At 47.4% G+C, this 27368-nt stretch overlaps 1 protein-coding gene across 1 annotated transcript; it reads left to right on the top strand.

Moving 5' to 3' along the window:
* The first annotated feature begins 85 nt into the window (after positions 1 to 85).
* On the top strand, positions 86 to 27347 carry CTDSP1 (CTD small phosphatase 1). Its single transcript, XM_035127732.2, has 7 exons — positions 86 to 446; positions 14269 to 14417; positions 17113 to 17214; positions 18595 to 18651; positions 19949 to 20041; positions 20653 to 20838; positions 21797 to 27347. The coding sequence occupies exons 1-7, from the start codon at positions 380 to 382 to the stop codon at positions 21923 to 21925; spliced, it is 783 nt and encodes a 260-aa protein (XP_034983623.1). The 5' UTR covers positions 86 to 379; the 3' UTR covers positions 21926 to 27347.
* The last annotated feature ends 21 nt before the right edge of the window (positions 27348 to 27368 follow it).

Genomic DNA, 27368 nt, shown 5'->3' with positions numbered 1-27368 from the left:
GCTATCCCAGGCGGCCCGCAGCCATTGCCCTTTTAAGGGGTAGCTTGAAACCGCGCTTGGGCTCCATGTTTGTATCAGAAAATCGTGAAGAGGGAACTCCATGTTGTAACAAAGTTTCCTCCGCCGCTGCCTTTTTCTTTTCCCCCCTTTTTTGTTTTGTTTTTCCCCTTTCCCCATCTCCCCCCGCCCCTCCCCCACCCTTTTATTTCCCCCCTTCCGTTTTCATTTCCTTTTCTTTTTAAAAAAACCTCCCCGCCACCAAAAAAAAAACCACCCCACCACCCCAACAACAATCTGTTAACTCCTGGAAAATTCCTCAAAGCGGCGGAGACACAATTGGAAGGAGGGAAGAGAGAGAGCGCTCTGTCCTTCTGGTCTAATGGACAGCGGGTCCATTATCACCCAGGTTAGCAAGGAAGAGGTGAACACGCCTCTGCAGGAGAAAGGTAAAGAGACCCGCGCGAACTGCCCTCCCCGAGGGGTAGAGGTCAAAGACGGGGCCGGGGGGGCATCTTCTCGGTGCCCACCTTCAGATCGCCAAGAAACGATCGGAGCCACTTGTTCCCATAACGCGCCACCTTTTTCAGCTTGACAGATCGGTGACAAGGTGACAAGGGAGCGTAGGATCGCCCTGCGCGCGTCTACAAGCGGGTGTAGCGGGGTGTTGAGGGAGCCTGCGTGCCCTTCTCGGACGCGCAAAATCAATCCACGCCGGGCTCAGGTTCCGGTGGCAGGAAAAAAACAGTGGCCAAGCCGCTTTTCTGGCGACGCGCGCTGCCTCCGGCTGCCCACCTCACCCCGCCGTCCCCCCATTCTCTTGCGCGGATATATCGATCCACAGTGCAACGCCCTGGTGCGTGGTCGGCCCAAGAAGCAGGAAATCTATCCGATTTGTTGCGTCCGGTCCACCTCTGAGCCCTGGACACGGAGGCACCGAGGTAGCGAGCGCGGCGCGTTGCACACGTGTATGTGTTGTCTGTGTGTATTGGTTCTCGAAATAACCGCCTCGCCCCATGGGGTTGGAGGGTGCCCTGAAATGCTGGCTTGGCGCAGTAGCTCCTTCGAGTTCCTTAAGGGCTTTGGGGGGTGAGGAGAAAAACTGGGTGGTTTGTTTTCTTTGGCGGGGTCCTACTTCCATTCCCTTCTATATTCTGGATCCCCATAGCTTTCCTGCCCCTACCCCGATTTCCTCACTGTGTGTGGCATTATTGAGCGAAGAGGAAGCTGTGCTTCGGCAACAGGCTTCATTAAGGAGGCATATAAGGAATCCCTTTTTATTTTTGCCCCCCCCCACAAAACCCCCACACCCCATATCCTGAATGCATCTCCCTCCATCTTTCCCTTTGCGTGTTATGGGCAGTTGTTGTTGTTGTTGCTTTAGAGGATTTTAAAGCGAAAGTGCGTTTTTCACCGGTGAGGTTTTCTGGTTCGGCTGTTTGCTGCTATGGGAGATTTTGAGCAGGGGAAAGCCCCCTATGAGCAGGTGTGGGGCGGGCTGCACCCAGACTTGTTCCAGGTGTTAGTAAACACACGTCTGTAGGAGGAGTCTTGTTTGATGGTGCCAGAGATGTTAGATAGGGAGCTGTTCCCAATTCAACATTATTTCAGGATTGAGACTCAGGGTGGCTCTCTCTGACTTCCTGGGGATCCAGAGATTTCGCCTGACTTACTAGCAAGAGCAGCATTTTCTTGACCCTGGGTGTTAGCTTACACCTCCCTTTTTTCCATTCTAGGTGAGGCACAGGTGGGCTCACTAGATAGGCGATTATGAAGGAGTTGCTCTGATAGGGCTGAGGAAAGATGTCATTCCTAGCACCCTCTCTCGGTGCTGGTGAGTTGTAAACATTGCTGGTGGAAGGTGGGGGGAATGGAATAGCCCAAGATGGTGTGTGTGTGTGTGTGTGGTGTGGTGTTTTGCTAGCTGCTTTTAGCTTTTCTCCCACTGCTTCCTGGTGATCTCGGCTCTGTCAGAAAGGAAGCTGGCTGGCAAGGTTAAGAAATCCTGAGGCCTTTTCACTGAGAAATTGGGGCATTTCTTGGGTCAGATGTGTTGGTGGCAGGTGAGAAAGGGGATGCTGCTCCCCCATGCTCATGTGCCCACTTGGACCATTTGCTTTCGGCCATCTTTAAAAGCACAACAACAACAACGCCTTCTGGCTGAAGGCTGGTGGGGTGAGTTGGGCAGAGCCAATGCCATTTAGTAGAGAGAGATGGGCCAGTGAACCGACCTTGGTGCAAGACAACATTTGTTCTGAATGGGGGAGGCGCAGGCATTTCTCTTGGGCTACTAAGATATCTGACAATAAATGGCTGGTGGTGTGTGTATGGTTTGATGGGTGAGAGGTTGGGCATGAGCAGGCCTGTGTGACAGGGTTCTGGGGTGCTATCAGCCATCCTTTTCACTGGTGATATTTTGCAAACGCTCTGTCTGAAGCAAGAAGGTAGAGCCTAAAGCTAGAGGTTTATGCACAATGGAACAGAAAAATGCATCCTGGCAGACACTTATTTGTGGGACAGTTTATGGTAATTGCAGGTTGGGAGACTGCTGTGGTGCTCAGCTCTTGTTTGCAGGTTTCCTGTAGGTATCTGGCTGGCCACTGGGAGAAGATGAGATGGGCTTTTGGCCTGATCCACCTGGGCTCTTCTTGTGTTAAATGTTCTGAGCAGGCAACCAAAATGGGGGCTTTATCTTGCCACTATATGTGGCTGGTCAGTTGTGTTTAGTTTGAGCCACACTACAATCTGTGGGGTACTGTCCTAGCACTGTAGCTGCCGTATACTGAGTTAAACCATTTGGCTCAATGATGTGTTTACAAGGATGGTCAACGTGGTCCCCTCTGAATATTGGTGGATCCTTAAACTTTCATCAGCACCAGCCTACATGGCCATTAGTCAGGGCTGATGGGAGGTGTAGTCCAAAAACATATGGAGGGCTTCCTGTTGGCTACCCTAGGTCTACACTGTCTAGCAACAGTCCCAGAATTTCAGAAAGAGATTTTCTCCAGCCTTTTTTTTTTTGAGAGAGAGAGAGAGAGAGGTCAAGGGTTGAATCTGAAATATCTCTGATGCAAAACATGCCCTCTGCCCTTGAGCTGTTCTTCTTCCCTAAAAGATTGCCCATGAACCTGATGTGGAACAAAACAAAGAGAGGGAAGGGGCTGTAGCTCAGTGGTAGAGCATCTGCTTTGAACACAGAAGGTTGCAGGTTCAATCCCCAGCATCTCCACGTAGGGCTAGGAATCCCCACAATGCTTTGAGAGCCACTGCCAGTCAGTGTAGACGATGCTGAGCTAGATGGGCCAATGGTCTATCTCAGTATAGGGCAACTTCCTAGATTCATTTCCTGGCATAGAATCAGAGAACCATAGAATTGTAAGGTTGGGACACCGAGGGTCATCTAGTCCAGTTCTGAATCTCAGCTAAAGCATCCTTGACAAAGGGCCACTCAGCCTCTGCTTAAAAGCCTCCAATGAAGGAGAGTCCACCACTTTCTGAGGGAGTCCATTGCACTGTCAAACATTTCTTATTGTCAGAAATTTCATCCTGATGTTTAGCTGGAATCTCCTTTCTTGAAACCTGAAGCCATTGGTTCGGGTTCTACCCTCCAGAGCAGGAGAAAACAAGTTTGCTCCATCTTCCTAGTGAAAGACTTTTAGATATTTGAAGATGGCTATCATATATCCTCTCAGTTTCTTCTTATCCAGGCTAAACATACCCAGCTCCCTCAATTGTTCCTCATAAGGCTTACTTTCCAGACCCTTGATCATCTTGGTCACCCTCCTCTGCACATGTTCCAGCTTGTCAATATATCCTTCCTAAATCGTGGTGTCTAGAACTGGACACAGTATTCCAGGTGTGGTTTGATCAAGGCAGAATGGAGTGGTACTATTACTTCCCTTGATCTGGATGCTATACTTCTGTACTTCTGTTGATGCCCTGGAATTGCATTAACTTTCTTTGCTGCTGCATCACACTGTTGACTCCTGTTAAGCTTGTGGTCTACTAAGACCACCTTTTCACATGTACTACTGGCAAGCCAAGTGTCCCCCATCTTATATTTGTGCAGCTGGTTTTTCCTGCCCAAGTGTAGAAGCTTACATTTGTTCTTACTGAAATTCATTTTTAATTAGTTTTGGCCTAGTTCTCCAATCTGTTAAGATCATACTGAATCCTGATTCTGTCTTTTGCGACATTAGCTAACCCCTGTTTGGTGTCGTCTGCAAATTTGATGAGCATCCCCTCAATTCCTTCATCCAAGTCATTTATAAAGACGTTGAACAACAACCGGCTCAGGACAAAACCCTGCGGCATCCCACTTGTCACTTTTTCCAGGAAGGCGAGGAACCATTAGTGAGCAGTATTTGGGTTCGGTCAGTCAACCAGCTAAAAATCCACCTAACAGTTACCTCACCCAGCCCACATTTTACCAGCTTCTCCAGTTAAAAGAGTAGCGGGGAGCAGGTGGTTCCTGAGGCCCTGGAGAGCTGTTCCCAGTTAAAGTACGCAATACTGGTCCTGTATGAAGCAGTGTCCTGCAGCGTCAGGTCTAGGCACAGGATCTTCAGGAAAGGACTCAAAGGATGGTTCTGCTTCCAGAGCAGACACTGCCCAGATAGCCCAAACGTTCTTTATTTAAAAGCTTCACCCTATTTTAGAGGATTGGCTGTAATTCTAAATGTCACAGGAACACAGAATATAGCAGACTTCTCTTATTGCCCACATACAGTCCCCTTGTTCTTGAATCTGGACCTGCCAGTGCGATTCTGGTTTCCAAAAGTGCCATGCGAAGTCTGTAGTAATGAGATCAGAGGAGACGCCCAAGAGGCCACACTGTCCATGCAAGCAGAGCTGGCTGCGTTTTGTGAGTGGAACAGTAGCTGACCAAAGAGACTCTTTTTGAAGGGTGCCCCAGTCTTAAGGCGCCTGTTCCAAAGGGGGTGTGTGTGTGTGTGTGTGTGTGTGTGTGTGTTTTAAAAAGTACTTTATGAATGTTAATGGGGAAGTGCCCATGTTTGTAACTCCCACTCAATTCCTGTTCTGTTTTCTCTTGCTTGACCAGAAAGTTGTTTAATGCCCAGTTCTGTCTCCCACCTTCTCTAAATGGTGATTAATCATTCAATACAGCTCTTTTACCTGCTTTTCTGTAGGTTCTCCTTCTGTGTCTCACCGCTCAGCCAACTTTCAGGCCTCTGGATAGCCTTTTGTAGCCTCTCTTCCCACCCCACACAAATCGAGCTCTCCAAATATATTATGATGACTTATGAGTTGTGGCAGAATTCTGTGCTGTTGCACTGCAGGCTGAGCTGCAAGTCGGGAAGTCCCTAGTTTGAGTCTGACCTCTGCCACAAAGTCACTAGACAGGCTTTGGAAAAGGCCTCTCAGCCCCTCAGGATCTCTCCCTACCTGCAACAGTGAATAGCATAATACGGAATTAACCTTGCAGGGGTGCTGAAAGGGTTACAACTGAGCGAAGTACGTTGAAAGCGCTATGTTAAATATTATTTTAATAAATTATCAGATGGGGTGGAGGAAGCTGTTATTAACCTTCCACCATGATATGCTAGTTTATCACATTTTAAATGTGAAAGGGCATTAAGCTACAAGCTCCTCATCTACATTCTGAAGCAAGTGCCCCAGAGTCCCACCACCTCAGTCTGCAGCTTCATTCTACGCAAAGTGTGTGAGAATAATAATAACCTATGAGCTGACCTGAGACCTGCGAGTATAGGGTGGGACATAAATTCAACAAACAACAACAACAACTACCTTCCTGCTAATGTCTAGGCAAGTTGATGTTGGAACCCTTAATTGATTGAATTAACCTCCCTGCCTCAGCCCAACCTGCAGGAGATGATTATCTGCAAAGTGGCAAATTTCATTGAGAGTGTGCCATTTTCCCAGCCCCAAAGTCCAATATGGAAAAAATAGAAATGTTGTCGGGAGATGCATGATAATCCAGCGGTTGGCATACTATGTATGGGCAATTCCCATCTCAGTACATGGCAGATATTTGGGACTATGGCCCCATCAGTCCCAATCAGTATGTCCATGTTGAGCCCGAGGCTGATGGGGGTGGTATGCCAAAACATCTAGAGGGCATCAGGTTGAGGAGGGCTGGCTAAGACAGAGAGTTCAGCATTCTTCTAGGTCTGTTTAGGCCCAAGTTGAAGAACCCGAGGTCCAGCTCCAAGGCCCTTCTGGTGAAGTTACAGGGAATCGGGCAGAGGGCCTTTTTGGTAGTTCTGTGTGCCCTGTGGCACACCCTCCCGTCAGATGTCAGAGATAAACAATTATATGACTTTTTGCAGACACCGGAAGGCAGCTCTGTTTCAGGAAGCTTTTAATGTTTGATATTTTGATGTGTTCTTTGATATCCTGTTGGAAGTTGTCCAAAGTGGCTGGGGTACAATATTATTATTATTATTATTATTATTATTATTATTATTATTATTATCATCATCATCATCATCATCATTCTCATTACCTATGAACCTATGGATATTATCAGACTACAGCTCACACAGTCACTCACCATTGGTTGTGTTGGACAAGGAGATGGCAGCTGAAGTGTCAGTGTCAGAAAAGTACTTGGTTAGGCAAGGCTGCTGTATTTCAAAGCCCAAAGTATAACTTTCACTTTTGTTTACCAGAGCATTGAATGTTTCTGTTTCCATTAAAATGAAAGAATGTGTTCTTTCTTTCTTTCTTTCTTTCTTTCTTTCTTTCTTTCTTTCTTTCTTTCTTTCTGTCTTTCTTTCCCTCCCTCCCTCCCCCCTCTCTCTTTCTGTGTGTGTGTGTCTCTCCTTCAAAAATTTACCAAATAGCACAAGCACAATTTTATGTGCTGTTTACTAAATAGTAGTAAGTGCCTCTCACATTCTCAAAGTAGTACATTTTGTATTTCATAATTCAGTTCATTAGTACGGCAAATATTTCCCTTTCCCCACAATATGCCACCCCCACCTGCCACCACTGTCATGCCTTCCAAATCCTCAGACACTTTGTATCTCTGATTGGGATGGTCAGGGCTTTGTGCTGGGCTTGGACTCTTGTCGGGTAACTCCTATCCCCTTGATCATGGTAATTTGGTCTCCTCCTCCTTTCTCAAGCCAACCAGGTCAAGTGATGGGCTGCGGAAGGACGTGTGTCCTTGAACGGACCTTTTCAAGGGTCATGCATGTTTGTGTGAGGCAGAAGAGCTGTCAAAAGACAGTTGCTTCTCTCTATATCTTAAGCTGCCTTTGCCAACCTCATTCCGGGGCTGGCCAGGGGTGATTGGAATTGTAGTCCAAAACATCTGGAAGGAACTGGGCTGGCAAAGGATTAAATGATCTTCCAGACTTGTTTACATCCAGCCACACTCTGATTATTGCATTCCAGGGGAAATGATATTTGCATCTCCTTCTATGGGGATTTGTATTAAGAATCTGGATCAGTGCCTTTGAGGCACAGTATAATTGTAGGGGCTATTACCTAAGGCCAAGGAATTGAACTGGATAACACCCAAGATTACTACCAATTTTGTAGATACGTAGTGATGAACAGCTAATAGATGCAATGGTCCATGTGGGTATCTGCAAAGCAACCAAACGGACAGAGCTCCATGCGATAAACCTTTTTGTAAACCTCCACACAGATTGCATGGGTTTAAAACTTGGAGGTCTGCCACACAAGGGGTTGCTTTTACAAATTATTTTCATCCTTCACTTCTTTTTTAAAAAATATATTCCACTTTTTCTCCAAGCTCAAAGTGACACACATGGTTTTCCTACTCCCCATTTCATCCTCACAACAAGCCGGTGACGTCAGATAGTCTGAGTGATAGGGATTGGCCCAAGGTCAATTAGAACCCTGGTCTGCCAGGTCCTAATCCAGTATTCTAACCAGTACCACTGGGTTTTGGTTTATGTACAGCTTATGACATGCTACTTCACTCACATGAATTGCATCGTATATAAGTGGAACCTTTGTTCCTTAGGGCAAATTTGCAGACCACCTGGGCACATGGTGGACTGTTGGGAGTGGCTCTGCTCATTGGCACACAGTGCTCAGCAGGACACCCTGCACAGTTTTTTGTTTGTGTCCCCAGCACTGTGAGATGGGAATTGAATATGAGACTCGTCCTCAAATTCATAGCTCAGCATTGTCTACACTGACAGGCAGTGGGTCTCCAGGATTTCAGACAATAATTTTTTAACATTTGAGGTGGCTAAAGGCAAATTGCTATTATACTGAAGATGGGAATGATAATATTGGCCTGCCTTACAGGGCTGTTTGTGAAAATTACTTAGAAGGTTTGTTTGAAACCCTTTGAAAACTTGAAGTATGCTATTAAAATATTTAGTACCACTATTATTAGACATAAAGCAGAGCAGCAGGAATCTTGTGAGACATCAACAAACTCCACATTCCTGTGAGTCTTTCAGCACTCTTTAATCTCATCCCTCAGTGATTCAGCCTTTTGGTTTCTCAAAATGTCACAAATGTGTAGTATGACAAACTCAAGATTTTGTTCACCCCCAAGCCCAAGGACTTGACTGTCACCCAGAATATTGAGAGAGTGAGACTCTTTTATTTTCCCAATTTAATAAAGCAGCAAAGGAGAGAGACCCAATATACATCCATTAAACAACACTGGCACTCTCTCTCTCTCTCTCTCTCTCTCTCTCTCTCTCTCTCTCTCTCACACACACACACACACTGCTTCTCTACCTTGCTAAGAATTCTGACTGTGGAGCATGAATTCTCAGTGTTCCTTGATGGGATGCTTGCTGCAGCGGAGTGGTCAGAGGCCTAGTGAGCTGGATCCATTTGCTTATTGATTTATTTATAAGATTTCTTATCCTGCCCTTCTGCATAAGGTGGTACGTTACAACAATTGAACGTACAATTATTTTTTAAAAACACAATTCAATGATAAAACACAGCTTGTTGGGTCAGAAACTGGGCTTGCCTGCTTTTATGTCTGAAGTGTAAATGATAAAGATTTTGTTTTCTTTTGAGTGCACAGGCCTTGTCTTCTAAGGCAGTGTTTCTCAACCAGTGTGCCTCCAGATGTTTTGGGACTACAACTCCCATCATCCCTAGCTAGCAAGACCAGTGGTCAGGAATGATGGGAGTTGTAGTCCCAAAACATCTGGAGGCACACTGGTTGAGAAACACTGTTCTAAGGAATCATTATGGTCACCTGCTTTGCGTTCTGCTCTTAATGAGATATTGGTTTAGATTTGCATATTGCGCTATGGGGACATAATTTGGCATAGTTCTCTGTGGTGGTGCCACCTTTTCTTTTGATTTCTTCCCCCCAGAAATAAATTTGTGACATCTGCTGAAAAGAGTGGCCATGAGCCGGATGTGGAACAACAAAAACAAAATGAAGAGGGGAAAGGGGCTGTAGCTCAGGAATAGAGCACCAGGTTTGCATTCAGAAGGTCCCCGTTTCAATCAGTGTAGACAATGCTACTCTAGATGGACCAGTGATCTCACTCGGTATGAAGCAGCTTCCTATGTATCATTTTGTTATCCAGCCTGGGGAAACTCGATGTATAATATCCACACCACCCTCTTACAATAGCAGTAGTCTGGTTTGTATTGGGAAATCAGAAGTGATTTCTCCCTGGTGATTTTTTTTTGTAAGGATCAAATGTTACAGCAGATTCTGAGTTGGGATGTTGTTTCTCAACCAGGATGGCAGGCAGTGAGGAGGTGGTGGAGCTGTGCTTTTGCGTGTGTGTGTGTGTGTGTGTGTGTGTGTGTGTGTGTGTGTGTGAGAGAGAGAGAGAGAGAGAGAGAGAGAGAGAGAGAGAGAGAGAGAGAGAGAGAGAGAGAGAGACTATTTCACAAGTGTCTGGCCAGTGACTGACACATTGCCTTGCATTTATGCTTCAGCAGCTGCTCAGTATTCATGCTTTGAAGCCCCAGCAAATATTCCGGTGTTGTTTTGTATTCATGTTACACGTCCCAGGTCTCTCTTTTCCCTTTCTTTTTTAAAAGGCTGTATAGGTGGTTAGCTGAAACTGCTTTACTCGGCCTTCTGGTTTAAATGCAGAAATGTTTTTTTTTATTTAAAAAATTCCCCAGCAGCAGGGGCTGAAAAGGTTGTGCTGTTTCCTTCCGGTTGCCCTTGACAGTAAAAAGAACAACAACCGTGTTGTTGCAAAAATGAGGACCAAACAGGAAGAGGGATAGCCCTCCCCCTTGCTGCATATTTACAATGTATATCTGCCAACCAAAGAACATGGTGTACCTAATAAAATATGCCAAATGCAGTGATGGTGATTAAGTATACAAGACAAACAGTTCTCGAGATTGCAAATACGCTGGCATAGGAACAATGTGTCACCTCTGGATCAACATGTCCAATATTGCCATTCTGCCTTCTGACATCTCACTGCTTGTCCTGAAACACCACTTGTATAACCTGCCAACTACAAGTGGGCATTAATGCATAAGTCACTAGGATAGCCTGATGCTGTTCTTCCCCTAATTCGGTACTTTCCCCCCCCCCCAGTTAACGACACTTGCTGCAACTGAACCTAAAGCCAAACCTCATGCATATGTGCCCCCGCTGCTTTATGGGGATTAGGTGGCAGGCTGCTACTTTGCACACAGATTTGCTGCTGTTCAGAGATGCCAACTTGTGCCAAAGACTGAGGGGCCCAGATCATGCGCACAACATCATGCACGCAATGGGCAACCAGAGGGCGGGGCTGAATGCAGTAGCCGGCAGCTCCTCCTCTCTCACACTTGGCAGCCAGACCTTGAAGCCACGCTTGGCACCACACTCAGCCTCCTCTGTCTCCCGACAGTTGGGAACATTGGGGCATCTACCCCCCCAAAAAAAAATATTATTGGAGAGGCTAAAAGAGCTCAACTCCCTGGAGTTTGTGCCCCTGCTGCTTTTACATTCATTTTGGCCCTCACTGTGGTAGTAAACCTGCAACTGAACTGTGCTCCATTAGCCTGCACATGGGAGCTAACATAACTTGAAAACAAGCAAGCAAGCAAGCAAATAAAGAAAGCAAGCATTGTGCATAGAAAGCTAGCTTGTCTGAGAGAAGTGTAAGCTAGAATTCACCTTGACATTTAGTTGTCTTTCTGGGCATTCCCCCCCCCCCACACACACAAAGAGGAACACTCAGTCTTGTGAGCCTCCACCTACAGCCTGAAGTGGTACATCTCTGCACCCCAGCTTTGCCACCTCAGTGGGAGCTCTGAAATGCAGAGAAGCAATACCCCTTTCCTCCTTCACACATGGAAGATAATGTATATGAGCAAAACCAGTAAGAGATAAAATTGCAAGGCGTGTGTTACCTCTGGCTAGTCCTTCCCTCCATTTTTGTTTGTGTGCATCAGTTTACGACCTTACTCGTTAAAAGAGCTCCACACCCCATCTTACTTGCAGCGACATAGGGCCGATGGCAACTCTCGATATCCGAAGCCGTGTCTTCTCTGATCTTGCAGTATTTGAAAGGTTGTCCCCCTCTTTGCCTACACTTCACCCGCTTGCACCCATCTTCAACCTCTCCCTCGTGGCTACTGACTAATCTTTGGGGAACACCTGCTTTTGTTCTTCACATGGTGTTGAGGCAGTAAAGTTGAGAAGTAAAGGCAGAGGAACCTACCTTGACGCAGGGTTGCATGAGCCTTCATTGCGGCTTCCATATAGCTGGCTAAGTAGCTGGTTCAGATGCCAGTGCTGCCCTTGTCCATCCAGCTCAGATTTCTTCCCCATTGATGACCATAAGAAGACCCCTCCTGGATCAGGCCAACAGCCCATCTAATCCAGCATCCTGTTCCCACAGTGGCCAACCAGATGCCTACGGAAAGCAGGACACCTCTCCCTGCTTGTGATTCCCAGCAACTGGTATTTGGAGGGCAATACTGCCTCTTGTCAGTAAAGGTAGAACATAGCTATTGGGACTAGCAGCCCACAGTTCTCCAGGATCTCAAGCCAAGGGGACCTTTTCCCATCACCTGCTGCTGCCTTTTTCCTTTTTAAAACCGGAGGGGACAGTAGCTGAACCCGGGACCTTCTACGCACAAGGTAGGTCCCCTGCCAGTGAGCTATGGCTCCTCCTTTGCATCTTGGCATGTTGCCGGAATAGCAAGAGCTCCATTGGTTGGGACTGGCAGAATTGGGGACCTGGAACAGCAGGGAGCTGAAAAGGCAGCGACTGCAGAGATGGGGATTGCAGGAGGGCCTGCCAGCTCCCCGCCCCCTTGCACCTCCTTGCCTGGCTGGCTTCCTTGGCCGCTCACTCCCAGCCCACAGCTTTGGTGTCTTAAGATCCAGGCCGTTCCAAGAGGAGAATCTCATTATCTGGGGCCCGGATTATGGAGCGGGAGCTGCTCACAAGCAAAGGGATTAGATGTGAAAGTGAATTTAATCCAGAACCTTGGCAATGGCATGTGATTAAAAACTCCTCAAGTACTCCAGGTGCCTGGAGCATGTGTGTGACAGGAGAGAGATTGGCAGGTGGCAGGAAGAGCGAGACCATATTTCCCATCTGCCTAGACCCAGAAGAGGATGTTTGTGTGAGAAGTAGGAAGATAACATGGGGTGATTTGTGTGTGTGTGTGTTGTTGTTGTTGTTGTTGTTGTGATAGACAAAAGGAAGGGGCCTCTGCAGCACTTCCGTTCCATTGAAAAAGCCAAAACCATGGAAATAATAGCAAATATTTGAATCCTGGTGGGTCTTTTACCAGGTAGGATTTGAGCCTTTTTAGTCGGTTTGTTCCTTCACTGCCCATCCCACCCACAGACCCTCCTCCCTTACCTAGATTGTATCAACATCCCACCCAGTGGCCCCTCTAGTCCAGCATCCTGTTCTCACAGGGGCCAACCAGATTCCTGGGGGAAGAAGCCCTCAAGGGGAAACCGAGCACAAGAGCCCTCTCCCCTCTTGTGGTTTCCAGCATCCAGCATTCCTGCCTCTGATTGTAGAAGCAGAGCCATCATGGCTAGTAGCCATCGAGAGCCTTCTCCACCAATTTGTCTAATCCTCTTTCAAATCCATCTAAGTTGGTGGCTACCGCTGTTTCTTGGGGGAGTGAGTTCCATAGTTTAACTGTGCTCTGTGTGAAGCAGTGCTTTCTTTTATGTGTCCTGAATCTTCCACAATTCATCTTCGCTGGATGCCTACGAGGTGTCGGATGGCGAGAGAGAGCGCAAAACTTTTCTCGATCTGCTTTCTCCATACCATGCATAATTTCATAGAGCTCTGTTGTCACCTTTCCTCTAAACCAAAAGTCTCCAAATGCTGTAACCTTTCCTTGTGCTCCATGCCCTTGATCATTTTTGCTGCCCCCCTTTTTTTGAAACTTTTCAAATTCTGTGCACTCCATTTTGAGGTGACACAACCTGACCTGTATGCAGTATTCAAAGTGCGGTTGCACCATAGATTTCTACAATGGCGTTATGATATTGGCAGTTTTGATTTCCTTTCCTAGTGCTCCCTAGCATGAAATTCACCTTTTCCTCAGCTGCTATCATCCATTGACCTTTCTGGTTCAGGGCTGATGGGAGTTTTGGCGCCACATCCGGAGGGCTACAGGCTCCCCATCTGTGTCAGAGCAGTTGGCCTGCCTATATTTGGCACCTCCCATCTCCCATCTTCCTCTCTAGTCAGCCGGATGCATGGATCTCTCTAGCTGACAGAACTGTGGCCTGCTTTTGGTGATGGGTTGATTTGGGTGTCTTCCAAGGACCTGTGGCTGATTCTACTTCCCATGGTTTAGTCTTTTCTCTCTCAGAATGGCAAGTGTACGTTCTTGACCTTGTGCAGGAAGCCACAGCCAATACTGGTTCCATGGCAGATGTGTCCTTCTCATACACACAGTTGAAAACACACCTGCTTTGTGCACGTGCAAAGTGTTTATTTGGTGTGCGCCTTAAAACTATGACCCACAAAGGGGAGGGAAAGCAGATATCCCTTGGGCCAGGAACCTCTTGTTGTTAGCACCCCCTGTTTTAAGACACTTGCAGGAGTTTTCCAACTGTGTTTAGGGCACTTCTGAACTCTGCAAAGGACCAAAGGGATAAGATGGACAAAGCGCAGAGTATATTCAACAGTGGCCCAACCTGTACCATGTCTCACCTGCGAGACTGAGTCTTATGGGCTGGGCTGTGGAAAAATACCTCTGAAGCAGCCAGGCCTGGGAGCGGGGAGAATAAAGAAGAGGGTTTGACAGCATAGCACTCCCTTCTTATTTCTACTTATCTCTGTCTTTTTATTCCTTCATCCCCCTCCCCTCCTTCTCATGCAGGTGCTCAGAACCCATCACCTTCCAAGAAGCCCAGGAACCGTAGCATCTTCCAGTCCCTCTTCTGCTGCCTTTGCCATGACAACTCGGAGCCTATCCCTGTCAACAACAATGCCCCACTCCTGGTGGAGGAAAATGGATCGGTGCCCAAGGTAGGCCCCAGCTGGCTGGCAGATCCCTTGCTTTAATTGACCAAGGGAAGGGTTAAGTATCTAGTGGGGCAGGCCAGGGCTGGTTTCTTGGGCGAACCAACTATTTAGACTTTTGCAAAAGACACCCAGTTGGAATTAAAGAGCAAGGGGGCCTTTGAGCCTAGGAATTAGTTTTCAGCACCAGAAGTGAACGGACCTCATAGCCATTTCGCACAAAAGTTCGTTTCTGGTTAGCCTCCTTCATTTTAGCAGCCTAATTTAGATGTTGCCATTTTGCTGTTCTTGCTGATAAACATTTGGGGAGTAAGAAGCCTTGTCAATCCGCTGCAGATGACCCAAAGATCTACCATTCAATCCTGATCTGCCCCTCTGCTCACCCCTCCCTTTAGGGCAGCAAACTTGGTTGATTACAGGAGTTCCAAGATTTTACAAAAAAGGAACATTGCCTCCCTTTCCTTTCCCCTCCAACTCCCAGTCTCTGCTTCTCCCCATCCATTCATAGTCGTGGTGCTTTTTTAAATTTCATTTTGGGCAAAATTCCCAAGCCTTTTGAATGGATGCAAATATTTTCAGTGTCAAAACCATTCAGACCAGGCTGCAGCTAGGAGAGTGCTTAGAAATCTTAATGGGCTTGGTCATGTGGCATGATGAAGCCCCCTGTGCGCCTTGCAAGAGACTTGGAGTGCACATTACAGATCATTTGATATGCATTAGTGACCCTTTTCCACACATTAACTGGCCTCTCGTCCTTGCAGTGAGGGCACTTGCATTCTACAGAGGCAAGGTTTCTACCTTGGTACCCCAGGCATCGGGGCAATAGACCTTTACATTTTCCTTTGCTGTAGGAGCTGAGGCAGGCTCAGCTCCTCTTTCCACCCCCCTGCTGGTCCTGTCACATGCCCTCTGCACTCCCTTGCTGAGCTCAGCAGGATGTCCAATGTGCCACATGACAGGTAAGGGGGAGGGGGGCAGGTGACAGGATGGGGGGAGAAGGAAATGGATGAGTGCCCCAGATGCAGCTGCCTTGAATTTTAAAAAAGGAGAAGCAAGAAAAGTGGGGGGGGGCTAATGATTAAGAAATGCAGAGCTCTCCAGTTACACAAACACTGTGCAGACATTTTATAACTATGGAGTATGAAAACTGACAAATAACGGATGAGCCACCCCCAAAGGAATAAACACAATTTTGCTGCAGGTGAAACAAATATCCTTTGGTGGCTCTCTTAGGCAAATCCATGACTAGCTTTTGTCTGTTTTTAATCTTTGTAGTGCTCTGATGTTTTAAGGATTTTTAACCATTGGTATAACATGGAGCTTTTGCATTTATAGAATCATGGAATTTGGAAGGGGCTCCAAGGTTCATTTAGTCCAACCCACTACAATGCAAGAGTCAGAGCTAAGGAATCCCTAACACAGGGGTCAGCAACCTTTTTCAGCCGTGGGCCGGTGCACCGTCCCTTAGCCCATGTGGTGGGCCGGACTATATGGGGGAGGGATGAACGAACTCCTTTGCCCCACAAATAACCCAGAGATGCATTTTAAATAAAAGGACACATTCTACTCATGTAAAAACATGCTGATTCCCAGACCGTCTGCGCGTTGGATTGAGAAGGCGATTGGGCTGCATCCAGCCCACGGGCTTTAGGTTGCCTACCCCTGCCCTAACATATGGCCATCCAACCTCTTTTTAAAAACCCCGCACCAGGGGGAGCTCCTGTTCCTCAGTCCCAGCTCCTGCCAACCTAGCAGTTCAAAAGCATGTCAAAGTGCAAGTAAATAAATAGGTACCGCTCCAGAAGGAAGGTAAATGGTGTTTCCGTGCGCTGCTCTGGTTCACCAGAAGCGGCTTAGTCATGCTGGCCACATGACCTGGAAGCTGCCTGCGGACAAACGCCGGCTACCTCGGCCTATAGAGCGAGATGAGCACCGCAACCCCAGAGTCGTTCGCGACTGGACCTAATGGTCAGGGGTAGGTACCTTTACCTTTACCTAATGAAAGAGAGCCTGCCCCCTTGGTTAAGTACTATTTAAGCCATCTTCTTATTTGTCCTTTCCAGGTTTGTTGTTGGGTTAGATTTCCTCTTTTCATGAAGCCAGGGGCCTAAACACATGGCATGCTGCTTGGGTTAGGTTGCCAGCCAAGTTAGGAAGAGCACTGGGGTTTTTGTTAGCCCAGCACTGCAGAACTATCAGCTCTTTTCAAACTGGTAGTCAAAAGTCCAGTGGATTCTATAGTAGAGCATCTTGATCCTTGTCGCTAGTGCCCTCTGGTGCCCAGTTGTATAATTGCAAATGTCTGTGCTTTGTTTCAGAGCAGAACCTACTCCCACCCCAATGTGAGCCCAATGCAGCTGCTGCTCCTCCCCAAAGTAGAACTTGTGACTGCAGGTTCACAAGATGGGGAATAGATTGGAGGTGTTTTTTTGTTTTTGTTGTAAAAAGATGCTCCAGCCCCCAGTCCCTTTATCTTCGTGCTACCTTGGACTTCATCATTGCTTCCCAGGAGAACTGTGTCTAAGGTCTTTATATCAGCCACAGCATCCCTTAATACTGATTTGGGACTTGGGAGTCAGCACAGGTTCTGAACCCACCACTACTACCACCCTGCTAGCTGTCAGTTTCCCTTGCAGCATGACTCTGTGCCCTGCACACCTTCTCACAATATTTCCCCCTGTGTGTGTATGTGCTTCTGCAGGCTACTGTCAAATACCTCCTGCCAGAAATCAAGCCTCAAGATTCCAGCAAAATCTGTGTGGTCATTGACCTGGATGAGACATTGGTACATAGCTCCTTTAAGGTTAGTCCATTCTCAACTGTTTTGCGCACAAACACCCCACTACCTGCTCTAGCCCTTTGTTGACTCTCCATCCAGATGGCTTTATTTATTTATAAATTTTAAGAGAATTTATATTCCACATCCCCACTCTTTGGAAATCAAGGAGGTTCACATGATTATCCTCTCCTTAGTGCAGAATCCAAGACACCATTTAACTCCTGCCTCCGTCCCTTTAATGACTAGCGCCCCCCCTTCCTCCGCTTCCCAAGTTTGGGAATAAAATCCAGAGGTGTCACTCCCCCCTTTCTCTTCCCTAATCCAATATTCTCATCCTTCTGGTCCAGAGCTAGGTGAAGCACTTACAGAATGTGTAGCTCCATTTATCAGCTTGCTCATCCTGAGTTGCGCCGCATTTTAAGTACATTTATACCTACTGGTAGCTGTCTTTAGTTTCATGATATAACCAGGCTGCCACAATTTGATATTTCCTGGGTAATGGAATCTGCCGTTCAGCTTTGCAAAATCTGGAGGGGTGTTGTTGTTGTTGTTTTTGCCTTTACCCATTCTCCTACCATGACAACATTTTAAAAGATGCAATAACAAAATAACAAAATTCCTTCCAGTAGCACCTTAGAGACCAACTAAGTTTGTTATTGGTATGAGCTTTCGTGTGCATGCACACTTCTTCAGATACACATGCACATGAAAGCTCATACCAACGACAAACTGAGTTGGTCTCTAAGGTGCTACTGGAAGGATTTTTTTTAATTTTGTTTCGACTACGGCAGACCAACAAGACTACCGACCTGTAACTAAAAATGTAATAGTTTCTCTTTGTTGTAAGCCACCTTTTGTTATTGGGTAGCATATAAATCCTGGAAGTAAAGGCCTCTGGATTCCTTTCCTGGCAACCCCAAGAGCCCTGGTTGTGCTTTGCCCAGGAACAGCCCTAGCTACACCGTACAGACCTTGTGCTGCCTTTTAGCAGCTGGTTAACCAGCTCTTCTGGAGCAGTGGGTAAGGCAGGGGTGAGGAACCTGTCCCTCCAGATGCTGCCAGACTCACACCGACGCTGACCATTAGCTCTGCTGGCCAGGCGAAGGCTCCCTTTACAACTCTGTAAGAGAGGAGCCATCTTCAGTTCCTGCTGCCAAAGATGTGTGCTAGTGCCAGTTGCCTTGAGGGACGGCGGCAGGTGGAGAGGAAGTACAGTGCGAGGGAGAAAATGGCTCACTTGCAGGAAGCACCAAAGTCTAGAGATGGCCTTGTTGCAGAAACCTAATCTTATATGATGAGAGAGTATAGTACGGCTATGAGAATCAACCCTGGTAGTGGGGAAGATGTGAAGAGCAGAGGAACCCAGTAGAGGAGGTCTAACTTCCCAACTCTGTCCCTTCCCAGCCGGTGAGCAATGCAGATTTCATCATCCCAGTGGAGATTGACGGGGTCATGCACCAGGTATGGATGCTGTCGGGAGAGCCTAATGGGTAAAAAGAGGGGTTCTGGTATTGGCAGTGCTATTCTCAAAAGGGGGTTGCTTCATTTCCTAGCTGATGTTGAATCACCAAAGGTGACTATGGGGCAGTCACTGGTATGCAGTGCTCAGGAAAATGAAGGAAACCACTTGGGGGTCAGTTGTGGTGGAGGATGGGGCTGAGCTTTTGCACCACTTTCGTTCATGTTTGCCATCCCTACTTAGAAAGGCGGTGGCCAGGTTCAAGTAATCCAGGATAGGCTGTGAATACGGCAGTCAGCCTGTTCTCGATTACTTGGCCTTGGAGGCAGCCAGCAGCACCAGCCAGGATGGATACAACAGCTCCGTACCATCAGCCTTTGAAGAGGAACTTAACCACTGAAGACACTTTCCAGGTGCTTTGAATGGCTCCTGGGTGATCTAAACCAGCCACACCATTTCATATCACACACTTCGTACCTCAGAGCGGACATCTAACCGTGGAGCGCTGCATGTTGAAATGTAGGAAGTAAAGGAACCTCTTGCTCTGATGTACCAAGTTGCCCATGCATGGAAGCCAGCCCCAGGATACTGGGTGGAATCAGGATACTAGATGAAAACTCATAGAATATCTTGTCTTGGTGTGTGAGATTCTAGAGTTGGATTCCAAAGGCTAAGAAAGACCGCTAGTGCCAATCTTTCATGTAGGCCTGGATAAACTATCCTTCGCGGAAGTTTCTCCAACCTGTCCTCGAATACTAAGAACTAATATTAAATCTGTGTTGTATCCTCCTTTTCCAAGTTCTTCCCACTGAAGCTTTGGAGACTGTCTGATTTTTGTGGCACTTGACGCCGGACATATGTGTTTTGGACTTGGGCGTCTGTACCTGAACAGCCGCATGCTGCGGTTGAGTCATAGCTTAGGGGACAGAGCACCTGCCCCGGGTTCAGTCCCCATCATTTCCAGTCTGGAAGGATAATGTGACAAACACCTCACTCCCCAAGCCACTGCCAGTCAGAGTACGGAGCACTGGGCTCAATGGACAAATAGCCTGATTTGGTATGAAAGGCACCTTCCAAGATCTCTGTGTGCTCCTTGGGCAACTTTTTTCCACCAGCCAGTCTCTTCTTCCACTCTTGGGGTTGATGCTCAACCTAAACCTGCTGAAGAGAAGAACAACATGCTACCCATGGTATTCGCTAGCCAGGAAGACTGGGTGGGGACTCCCCATGCTTCAGCTAGCTAGTGAGCGGATCTGTGCCCTGCGACCCCACCTCCATACTCTCCCTTCACCTCCCCAGGTGTATGTCCTGAAGCGACCGCATGTGGATGAGTTTCTACGACGGATGGGTGAGCTCTTCGAGTGTGTGCTCTTCACCGCTAGTCTGGCAAAGGTGAGATTCTCCTCCTCCCACCTCCACACTGAAAAGGGTGATTGTTGACTTCAGACTCCTCCCCTGCTCCTACCACACCCAGATCAGGATAGTGGGCTCCATTGGGGATACTTGAGGCACTGGGGGGGGGGAAAGCAAGCTGCATTGGGCAGGCAAGCACTGATTTTTCTTCCGTAGTCCAACAGAAATACAGAGCCCTTCATCCCTCCTGTAAGCCTGAGTAGAGAGGGTTAGCCTCCCATCCAGGATTAGAGCTGGATTATCATCAGGAGAAGACAACTTTTTAAAGTGAGTGTGTTGCAATAAAGCATTTGAAGGAGCTTGAACGTAAAACATGAGCACTCCAAGGAAAGGGTTTGTAGCGATCCTTTTCCTCTAACCCAGCCCCGGGTCTTCTACCTGGGAAAGGGAAACTGGCCAAGAACCCTGCGAATACACACACTTACCTGCTGGGATGGGAGAAACGGAAATCTAATCAGAGGAAGGGGATGTGGGCTTCCGTGGATGCCAGTGGAGCAGTTCCATCCTGTCCCATCCCCTGCAATAGGCACACACACCAATGCACCACCTGAGTGTGGTCGTACTGACTCCCCTTCTCCTCCCAACCCCAGTATGCAGACCCCGTGGCTGACCTGCTGGATAAGTGGGGAGCCTTCCGTGCCCGCCTCTTCCGCGAGTCGTGTGTCTTCCACCGTGGAAACTACGTCAAGGACCTCAGCCGCCTGGGCCGCGACCTCACGCGGGTCATCATAGTGGACAATTCGCCTGCTTCTTATGTCTTCCACCCTGATAATGCTGTAAGTGGCCAGGTAGACAGCAGCTTCCTGGATTTAGCTGGAAATGCCGAGCGGGAGGAGGGGGTTGTGTAGGCAGAATTAAAAAAAAAAAAAGCTGTACGGGCTCACTTTCTCCACCCTGCTGCACAAAGCTTAAAATATACAGGTGGAGAACAGAGCAAGGGGGGACCATAGCTGTCAAGTTCTCCCTTTCTAAAAAGGAAATTCCCTTATGCTGAATAGGCTTCCTCGCGAGAAAAGGAAAAACTTGACAGCTATGAGGGGGGACCTCAGTGCGATGGTGCACATGCCCATTCTTTGGGATGACCTCTCGCACTCGGCTGCAGTGGTTTCCCTTTTGCTCTTCACCAAGTTGGTGCCGTCCAGCCCTTTTGGACTACAACTCTCATTGCCTGCGGCCGATGGGAGTTGGATTACTAGGATCACCGAATTTATTCAATTTACATCCCACCCTTCCTCTCACAGGAGCCCTGTAAGAACCTCGTAGTAAAGCATTTAAAAAATAGCTAAGAACAACCACACACTCTCAGCCAGCGGTTGCCGGGAGCAGCATATTTCAGACATCAAATGCCTGGGCATTTAAAACAGGGATGTTTTAAAATTGCTCCAGAAAGAGCTGGAGGGTGCCAGGTTGGCAAAAGCAGCTCTACAAGATTCCCCTTATATTTGGTCAGACTCAGTTTATGCAGAGCTCCCTCAACAAAAGGCGGAGGGTGGCTCTGTGTGTCTGGGCTGCTCTAGCACTAGGCCGGCATTCTTCTATTCCCACAATGCACCATGATGGGGAGAGTGGGGCTCTGCCGCCTGGCCTTGGCCCCACTGTTCCCGCTGTTTGCACACTGGTGACAGCTAGAGCACTGTTCTGGGCTCAAAGCACACGCCTACCTACAACTCATTATCATTGTTGTATGTATGACATACTTGCCTCCTAATCGCTTCCCTTCTCCCACCATGGCAGGTGCCTGTGGCTTCGTGGTTTGACAACATGGCTGACACGGAGCTCCTTGACCTGCTGCCGTTCTTTGAGAGACTCAGCAAAGTGGACGACGTCTATACAGTGCTAAAGCAGCACCGGACTAGCAGCTAGTGACCGCAGGGCAGCTTTGGGCAAGGGAGAGGAGAGGAGGGGCGTTTGCCCGTCTCAGCTGCTTCCCTTTCATTGAGCAGGGCAGCCTGCTCCTTCCCTCAGCCTAGCCCCTGGCAGCCTCAACGCACAGTGCAGAGCACAAGAAACCATGCAGGGGGCATCATCAGAGAGCGCTTGTTTCCGTGGTGCAGCAGGACAGGACCCTCCCCTCTCTCAGTGTCCGAGTGCGACCTTCATCTCCAGAGAGAGGAAACCCCTTTCAACGCTGTGTTTTTAACGGTTTGCCCCCTTGAGTAATGGGCTGAGCAGACTAGGACCTCAGTCCACTTTCCCCTGCCCCTCTCATACCAAGTGGGACCAAACCTGTGGTCCGTTCGCCTCTAATCAAGGGGGGGGGAGGGAAACCAGAACCCTACCCCATTCCCCTGCCACCAGGTCGGGGGTGCCACATAAGAACCGGTCCCAGGTACCCACTGCATCTCGCCACTGTTTGCATCTTCTCCTCCTGCTTCTTTATTAGGTGTTGAGGCCTAGGTTTCTGGGCTTATAAGTGTCCCAGCTCTGTTTGTGGTGGTGGCTGTCACTGACTTGACTGGAGGCAGGGAGAAACCCCAGGTGGAAAGTATCTGAGAGAAGTGGGGATGGGGAGACGAAAAAGAACAGGCAGGACTCAGGGTGAAGCGGGGGCTGGAAAGATGTGGGGAGATACAAAGCGGATGGAACATTTAGAGGGACTCCTGTTGCATCTTGTCAAAGAGAGAGGGCATTTCTGCTTCATAAAGACAGGCTAAGCCGGTGGGTTTTGGCTGAACGTTTGAGAGATCCTAAACTGGATGCAACTTACTAGTAGTGGTTGTGGAACTGCATATATTGCCACTGTTGAATAAGTTATCTCCTTTGGGGTGCATACTGGATTGGAGTCGTTTCTCCCTCCCCTTGGTGGAGTAAATCCTAATTTGGAGAGGGAAATCTCAAGCTTTACTTAATTTTTTGGAACTGGTGGCAACCCAACAGAGGGGGGAAAGAGATACTTGAGGAGCGAGAGGGAAGAAATTGGTGTGTTTGGGGAGGAGAGGAGATTTCCTCCGCTGAGAGGCAAGATAAAACTAGCTCTGTCAGTTTTGTCAACAGGGCACTGTGACAGGTGCCTTGAGAGGGGAGGGAGTTGACCAATCCAGTGGTGATACCAGCCCCAGATCGCCTGCCTTAACCCCATCCTTCATTCTATCTGGAGAAAATGCCTGAAGCTAGTTCTGTGATTTCTTGGAGCAAGAGAAAGATGGTTCACAATATCAGTCGCTAGTAGTGAAGGGGATCTGAGATGAGAGATGGGTTTGTGAAGATGGCTGAGAGGAAAGTTAAGCACTGCTGGTTGATCTGTGCTAGGGAGGAAGGCCGCCACCTTGAACAATCAGGTTTGACCCAGAATAAATTTTTCAAAGACTCTGAGGCTTAAGAGTGGGTTGGTGACACTGACCTGCCGTACCCATGTATGACTCACTCCAGTTTTCCTCCTTGTTGCTTTTCTATATTCTGCGCCAGCCCTGAGCTTTTCTTCTTTTAGCCTCTGGCTTTTCCAAGGCCCATTCTTCAGCTCCTTCAACTCAGCCCTTCCTGTGACCATAAATCACATACGCATAGGCCATACAGGGAGAGGGGTCAATCTCTTTCTCTGCCGCTGTGGGTTTGTTTGTTTGTTTTCCTCTTATGCTGTAGTGCCTTCAAACCTTACAGGGCATTGAGGTGCAACTCTTGCCTTTGGGCTGTGGTTGGAATTCTCCTCCTGGACTTTTGAGGCATGTGGGGGGAAATTGTGCCTTTTGGAAGTGATGGACCTGATGGTATCCGAAAGAGTCAAGAGTGGATGGACACACAATGCTGGGTTGTGCTGGCGGCTGGCGCCTCTGTTTCCAGTGCTTTGCCGACAGTCCAGCCACTTCAAGTTCCCAAAGGTGGTTTTGGCCAAAATCAAGCTGGCCGTTCCTTCCCTTTGAACCATATTTTCTCCCCACTTTGCCCAGCAGCTTTGAAAGCCTGTTTTTTAAAAAAAGAAAGAAAGAAAGAAAAGAGAATCTTTAAGTCAGAGTAGAATTGCCTTGGTCCTCCGCCAATCAGTTCTGCAAGATAATGGATTTGCCTTGGTTTCTTTCCAGTGCCACTCTGAATTTGCCTTAAAATGTTTTTTGGATACAAGAAAACCTTGTGCCTTTAAAAAAAACACTATTGTTCTTGGCTGTTTTGTTAAGAAAGGAACATGATGCCAGGGCTCTTCAGAGCCTTAGCCCATTCAGGATGGAATGTTTCAGGAATGGGGCAGGATTTGGCTCTCAATAGCGGCTCCTGGAGTAGCCCATTGAGTCAGAGCAAAGCGCCATGCCGAACCTCACTGCCAGGGTGCAAGCAAGCAGTCCTTTGCAGCACACTATGACCTTCTATTTAAATCTTACTAAATTGCTGTTGTAACAGAGTATAGTTGAAGTACCTCATCACTGCCAGATTGGACATTATGGGGGATACTGGATGCTTAGAAACCTTTGAGCATGGGGTGGCATTCACTAACACAGCAGTAGGGAACCTCTGCCCTTCCGAATGCTGTTGGACTTCAATTCCCACCAGCCCTGGCCCAATGGGAGTTGCAGTCCAGGAACAATTGGAGGGTCGTTCCTGCTTCTAGCAGCTACTGCAGGTGTGGGGAGCCTTTGCCCCTCTAGATGTTGCTGAACTACAACCCCCAGCATCCCCAGCCATTGGCCATGCTTGCAACACCTGGAATGGCAAAGCTTCCCCACACCTGAGCTGCTGCTGGATTTATCCCTCTGGAATGTGTAATGTTTAGTATTGCCAAATTTAAAGCCAAGCAATGAGAACAGGCAGGAGGGAAATATCTTTTCAGAAAAAAGTTTCTTGTGTATAAAAGTTGTTTTTTTTTAGTGGAACAGTAAAAATAAGACTAACATAACATACACATACACCTCCCCTCTCCATTGAAATCCCAAGCGTTCCCCAGAAAGAAAATGTTCTTAAACACACAAACAATTATCCCTCCTTTTTTGTTCCTTTTTGCTGCTTGCCTATTTGTGGCATTTATTGCCAGTAGGATGCAGGATACCCAAAATCCATAGTCACTCCTTGGGATGCCTGAGGAATGTTGCAGGTTCTTATATGAAAAGCCCTGCTCTGCACCTCCTAGGCTCACGGATGGATCGAAACAGCTCCCCACAGCCATTCTTTGAATGTGCAACACAGTTCTCTCAGCATTTCAAATGTATAAATAGGTATTTTGAGAGAAAATGCACATTTAAATAGTTAACTTTCAAATGACTTTTTTTATTTAAAAGCAAGGGTAAAATCATGCCAAAGTGACACAAAACGAAATAGAGAAGATTCCTAGGCATATTTTTTAATCTAATCTGTATCAAAGTCAAGTGAAATAAACAACAAAGAGTTTTGTGGTTCCTTAGGTGCTAACACTGTTGTTTTTACAGCAACAGTCTAAGGTGCAAACCACTCTTGGGGCTTGGGGGGGGATTGCGGCACCCTTTCTTGAGAGACATTTTCCATTTAATGGATTAAATTTCCATGGAGTTGCTCTGCATATCTCTTTGTTTTTGCCTCTGAGTTGAAGATGCCACAAACGCCAGTCTCCTCTACCCAGTGCTCTCCCATTGGAGTAGCTACATTTGGCCAAGTTTGTACCATCCGAAATGCATCAAATGCCACTGGCCTCTCCAATCTCTTGCAGCGTGGTGTGACCAAAAACTCTTCATCCTTCTGCACAGAACATCCAGCAATTGTTCTAGTCTGACAGTGTTGAGGTGCTCGTTTGCTTGAGGCCGTGAGTCACTCATGATCTGCAATGCCCAACAGACAAAATGCTCCTAGTCTGAGGTTCATCCAGACAAGCCCTCTGTGTGGGGAGTTGCGCTGTGCACCCCCGCAGAAAAAAAAATATTTTTATTTTTTACAGAATGTGGAAAGAAGAATTTTAACTGGGCACATTTTTAGATTATATAAATATGTATAATGTGTATATATTTTAGGAAAAATGGAAAATAAAAAACAATGAAGCGGGATTGGGAGGGGGGGGAACCATCTGAGGATTTTTATAGCTGTATTTTTAACAACGTTCCTGGGAGATGGTGATTGTTTTTGTGTGGTTGGTTGCCATTATTCTCAGTGTAAAAGGTGCGAGTGATCTTTGCCCATGAGTCAGAGAGTACGCTCCCCCTTCTCCAAATGCCTGCCGATTTCCCCTTCCTCGTTTTTAACACATCAATAGGCTCAGCATGAATTAAGCTTACGAAGGTAGTTCGCCAGTAGTTAGGATAAGACACTTATTCCACAGTTAGGATAAGACACTTATTCCACTTTTAATTTGTTTTTCCACCTGCATCGGAATAGGGAAGATCCAAACCTGTTCGCATCTCCCTTTCCCACCCCCACCCCTTTCCCTGTTTCGCTACAGACACACTCTCTGTTTCTTTCCATCCACCTCTACCCCTTCTCACTGGATGCTAGCTATTTACACCCAAAATGATATTTGCGGAGGTAGTAGCTAGCAAGCCCATCCTTACAGGGGAATGGCTTTTGCTCAAGAGTGAAGCTAGTCTCCTTTTTCCGTTAAATTGCACCCCTATCTCCTTTCATTTAGTTTCTTTGCAGCAAAGGAGAGAGAACCTGAAGCCCTCCAGGCCTTGCTGGACTCTGACTCCCATCATTCCTGACCATCGGCAGTGCTGGCTGGGGCCAATGGGAGTTGGAGTCCAGCAAGAGAGAGTCACAGGTTCCTCATGCCTGGGGCAGTGATTCAGTGACAGCGAGCAAGTTTAACGCAGTATTGGGAAAACTCCACGCTTGATTGGGAAAAGTAAAAGCTGATAACCTTTTCAGTGCCAACCTGGAAACTACAAAGAGCCACAAATTTTCAACTAGCCATGTCACTGCAACTATGGCTCATTTTGCCCTCTTGAGTTTTCTGGGGTGGCAGAGAAAGTTGTCCCTTCAGATTCTCATGCCACAAGCTTTTATGCCTTACTGCCCTCTGGAAGTCCTTATTGCAGGTTGGCAAGGGATAGAATGTGGCACTTCAGATGTTGCTAGACTACAACTCCCATCATCCCTGGCTATTTGCCGAGGCTGATGGTAGATGGAGTCCAACAGGTTTCCCCATCCCTGCCTCAATGCCTAGTTCCCCCCCCCCCCCCGCCACGAGTGATTGCCTTTGGAGGAGGAGATGGAGAGCCTCTCCACTCACACCTGTTCAGACTCATGCTATGTATCTTCTGTTGACCACAAACTGATCTTTTTTAACAAATGGAAGAGAGTGTAAGAAAATCACAATTCCAGATCAAAAGTGCCTTTTTGTGTGATTCAAACTGTAAAATAATCTTTAAAGAAAAAAAATTACAAACTCATGAGAACAGCCTCTTGTTTTTTCCTGTGT

The sequence above is a fragment of the Zootoca vivipara genome, chromosome 1, assembly GCF_963506605.1.
Source record: "Zootoca vivipara chromosome 1, rZooViv1.1, whole genome shotgun sequence".
Lineage (NCBI taxonomy): Eukaryota > Metazoa > Chordata > Lepidosauria > Squamata > Lacertidae > Zootoca > Zootoca vivipara.
The sequence above is the reverse complement of the archived record's forward strand: the minus strand, read 5'-3'. Positions and strand labels throughout refer to the sequence as shown.

Coding starts and splice junctions, on each gene's coding strand:
- CTDSP1 (XM_035127732.2), top strand. CDS start 380: ATGGACAGCGGGTCCATTATCACCCAGGTTAGCAAGGAAGAGGTGAAC. Junction 14,418..17,112: donor AAAATGGATCGGTGCCCAAG/GTAGGCCCCAGC, acceptor GTGCTTCTGCAG/GCTACTGTCAAATACCTCCT. Junction 20,042..20,652: donor TCACCGCTAGTCTGGCAAAG/GTGAGATTCTCC, acceptor TCCCAACCCCAG/TATGCAGACCCCGTGGCTGA.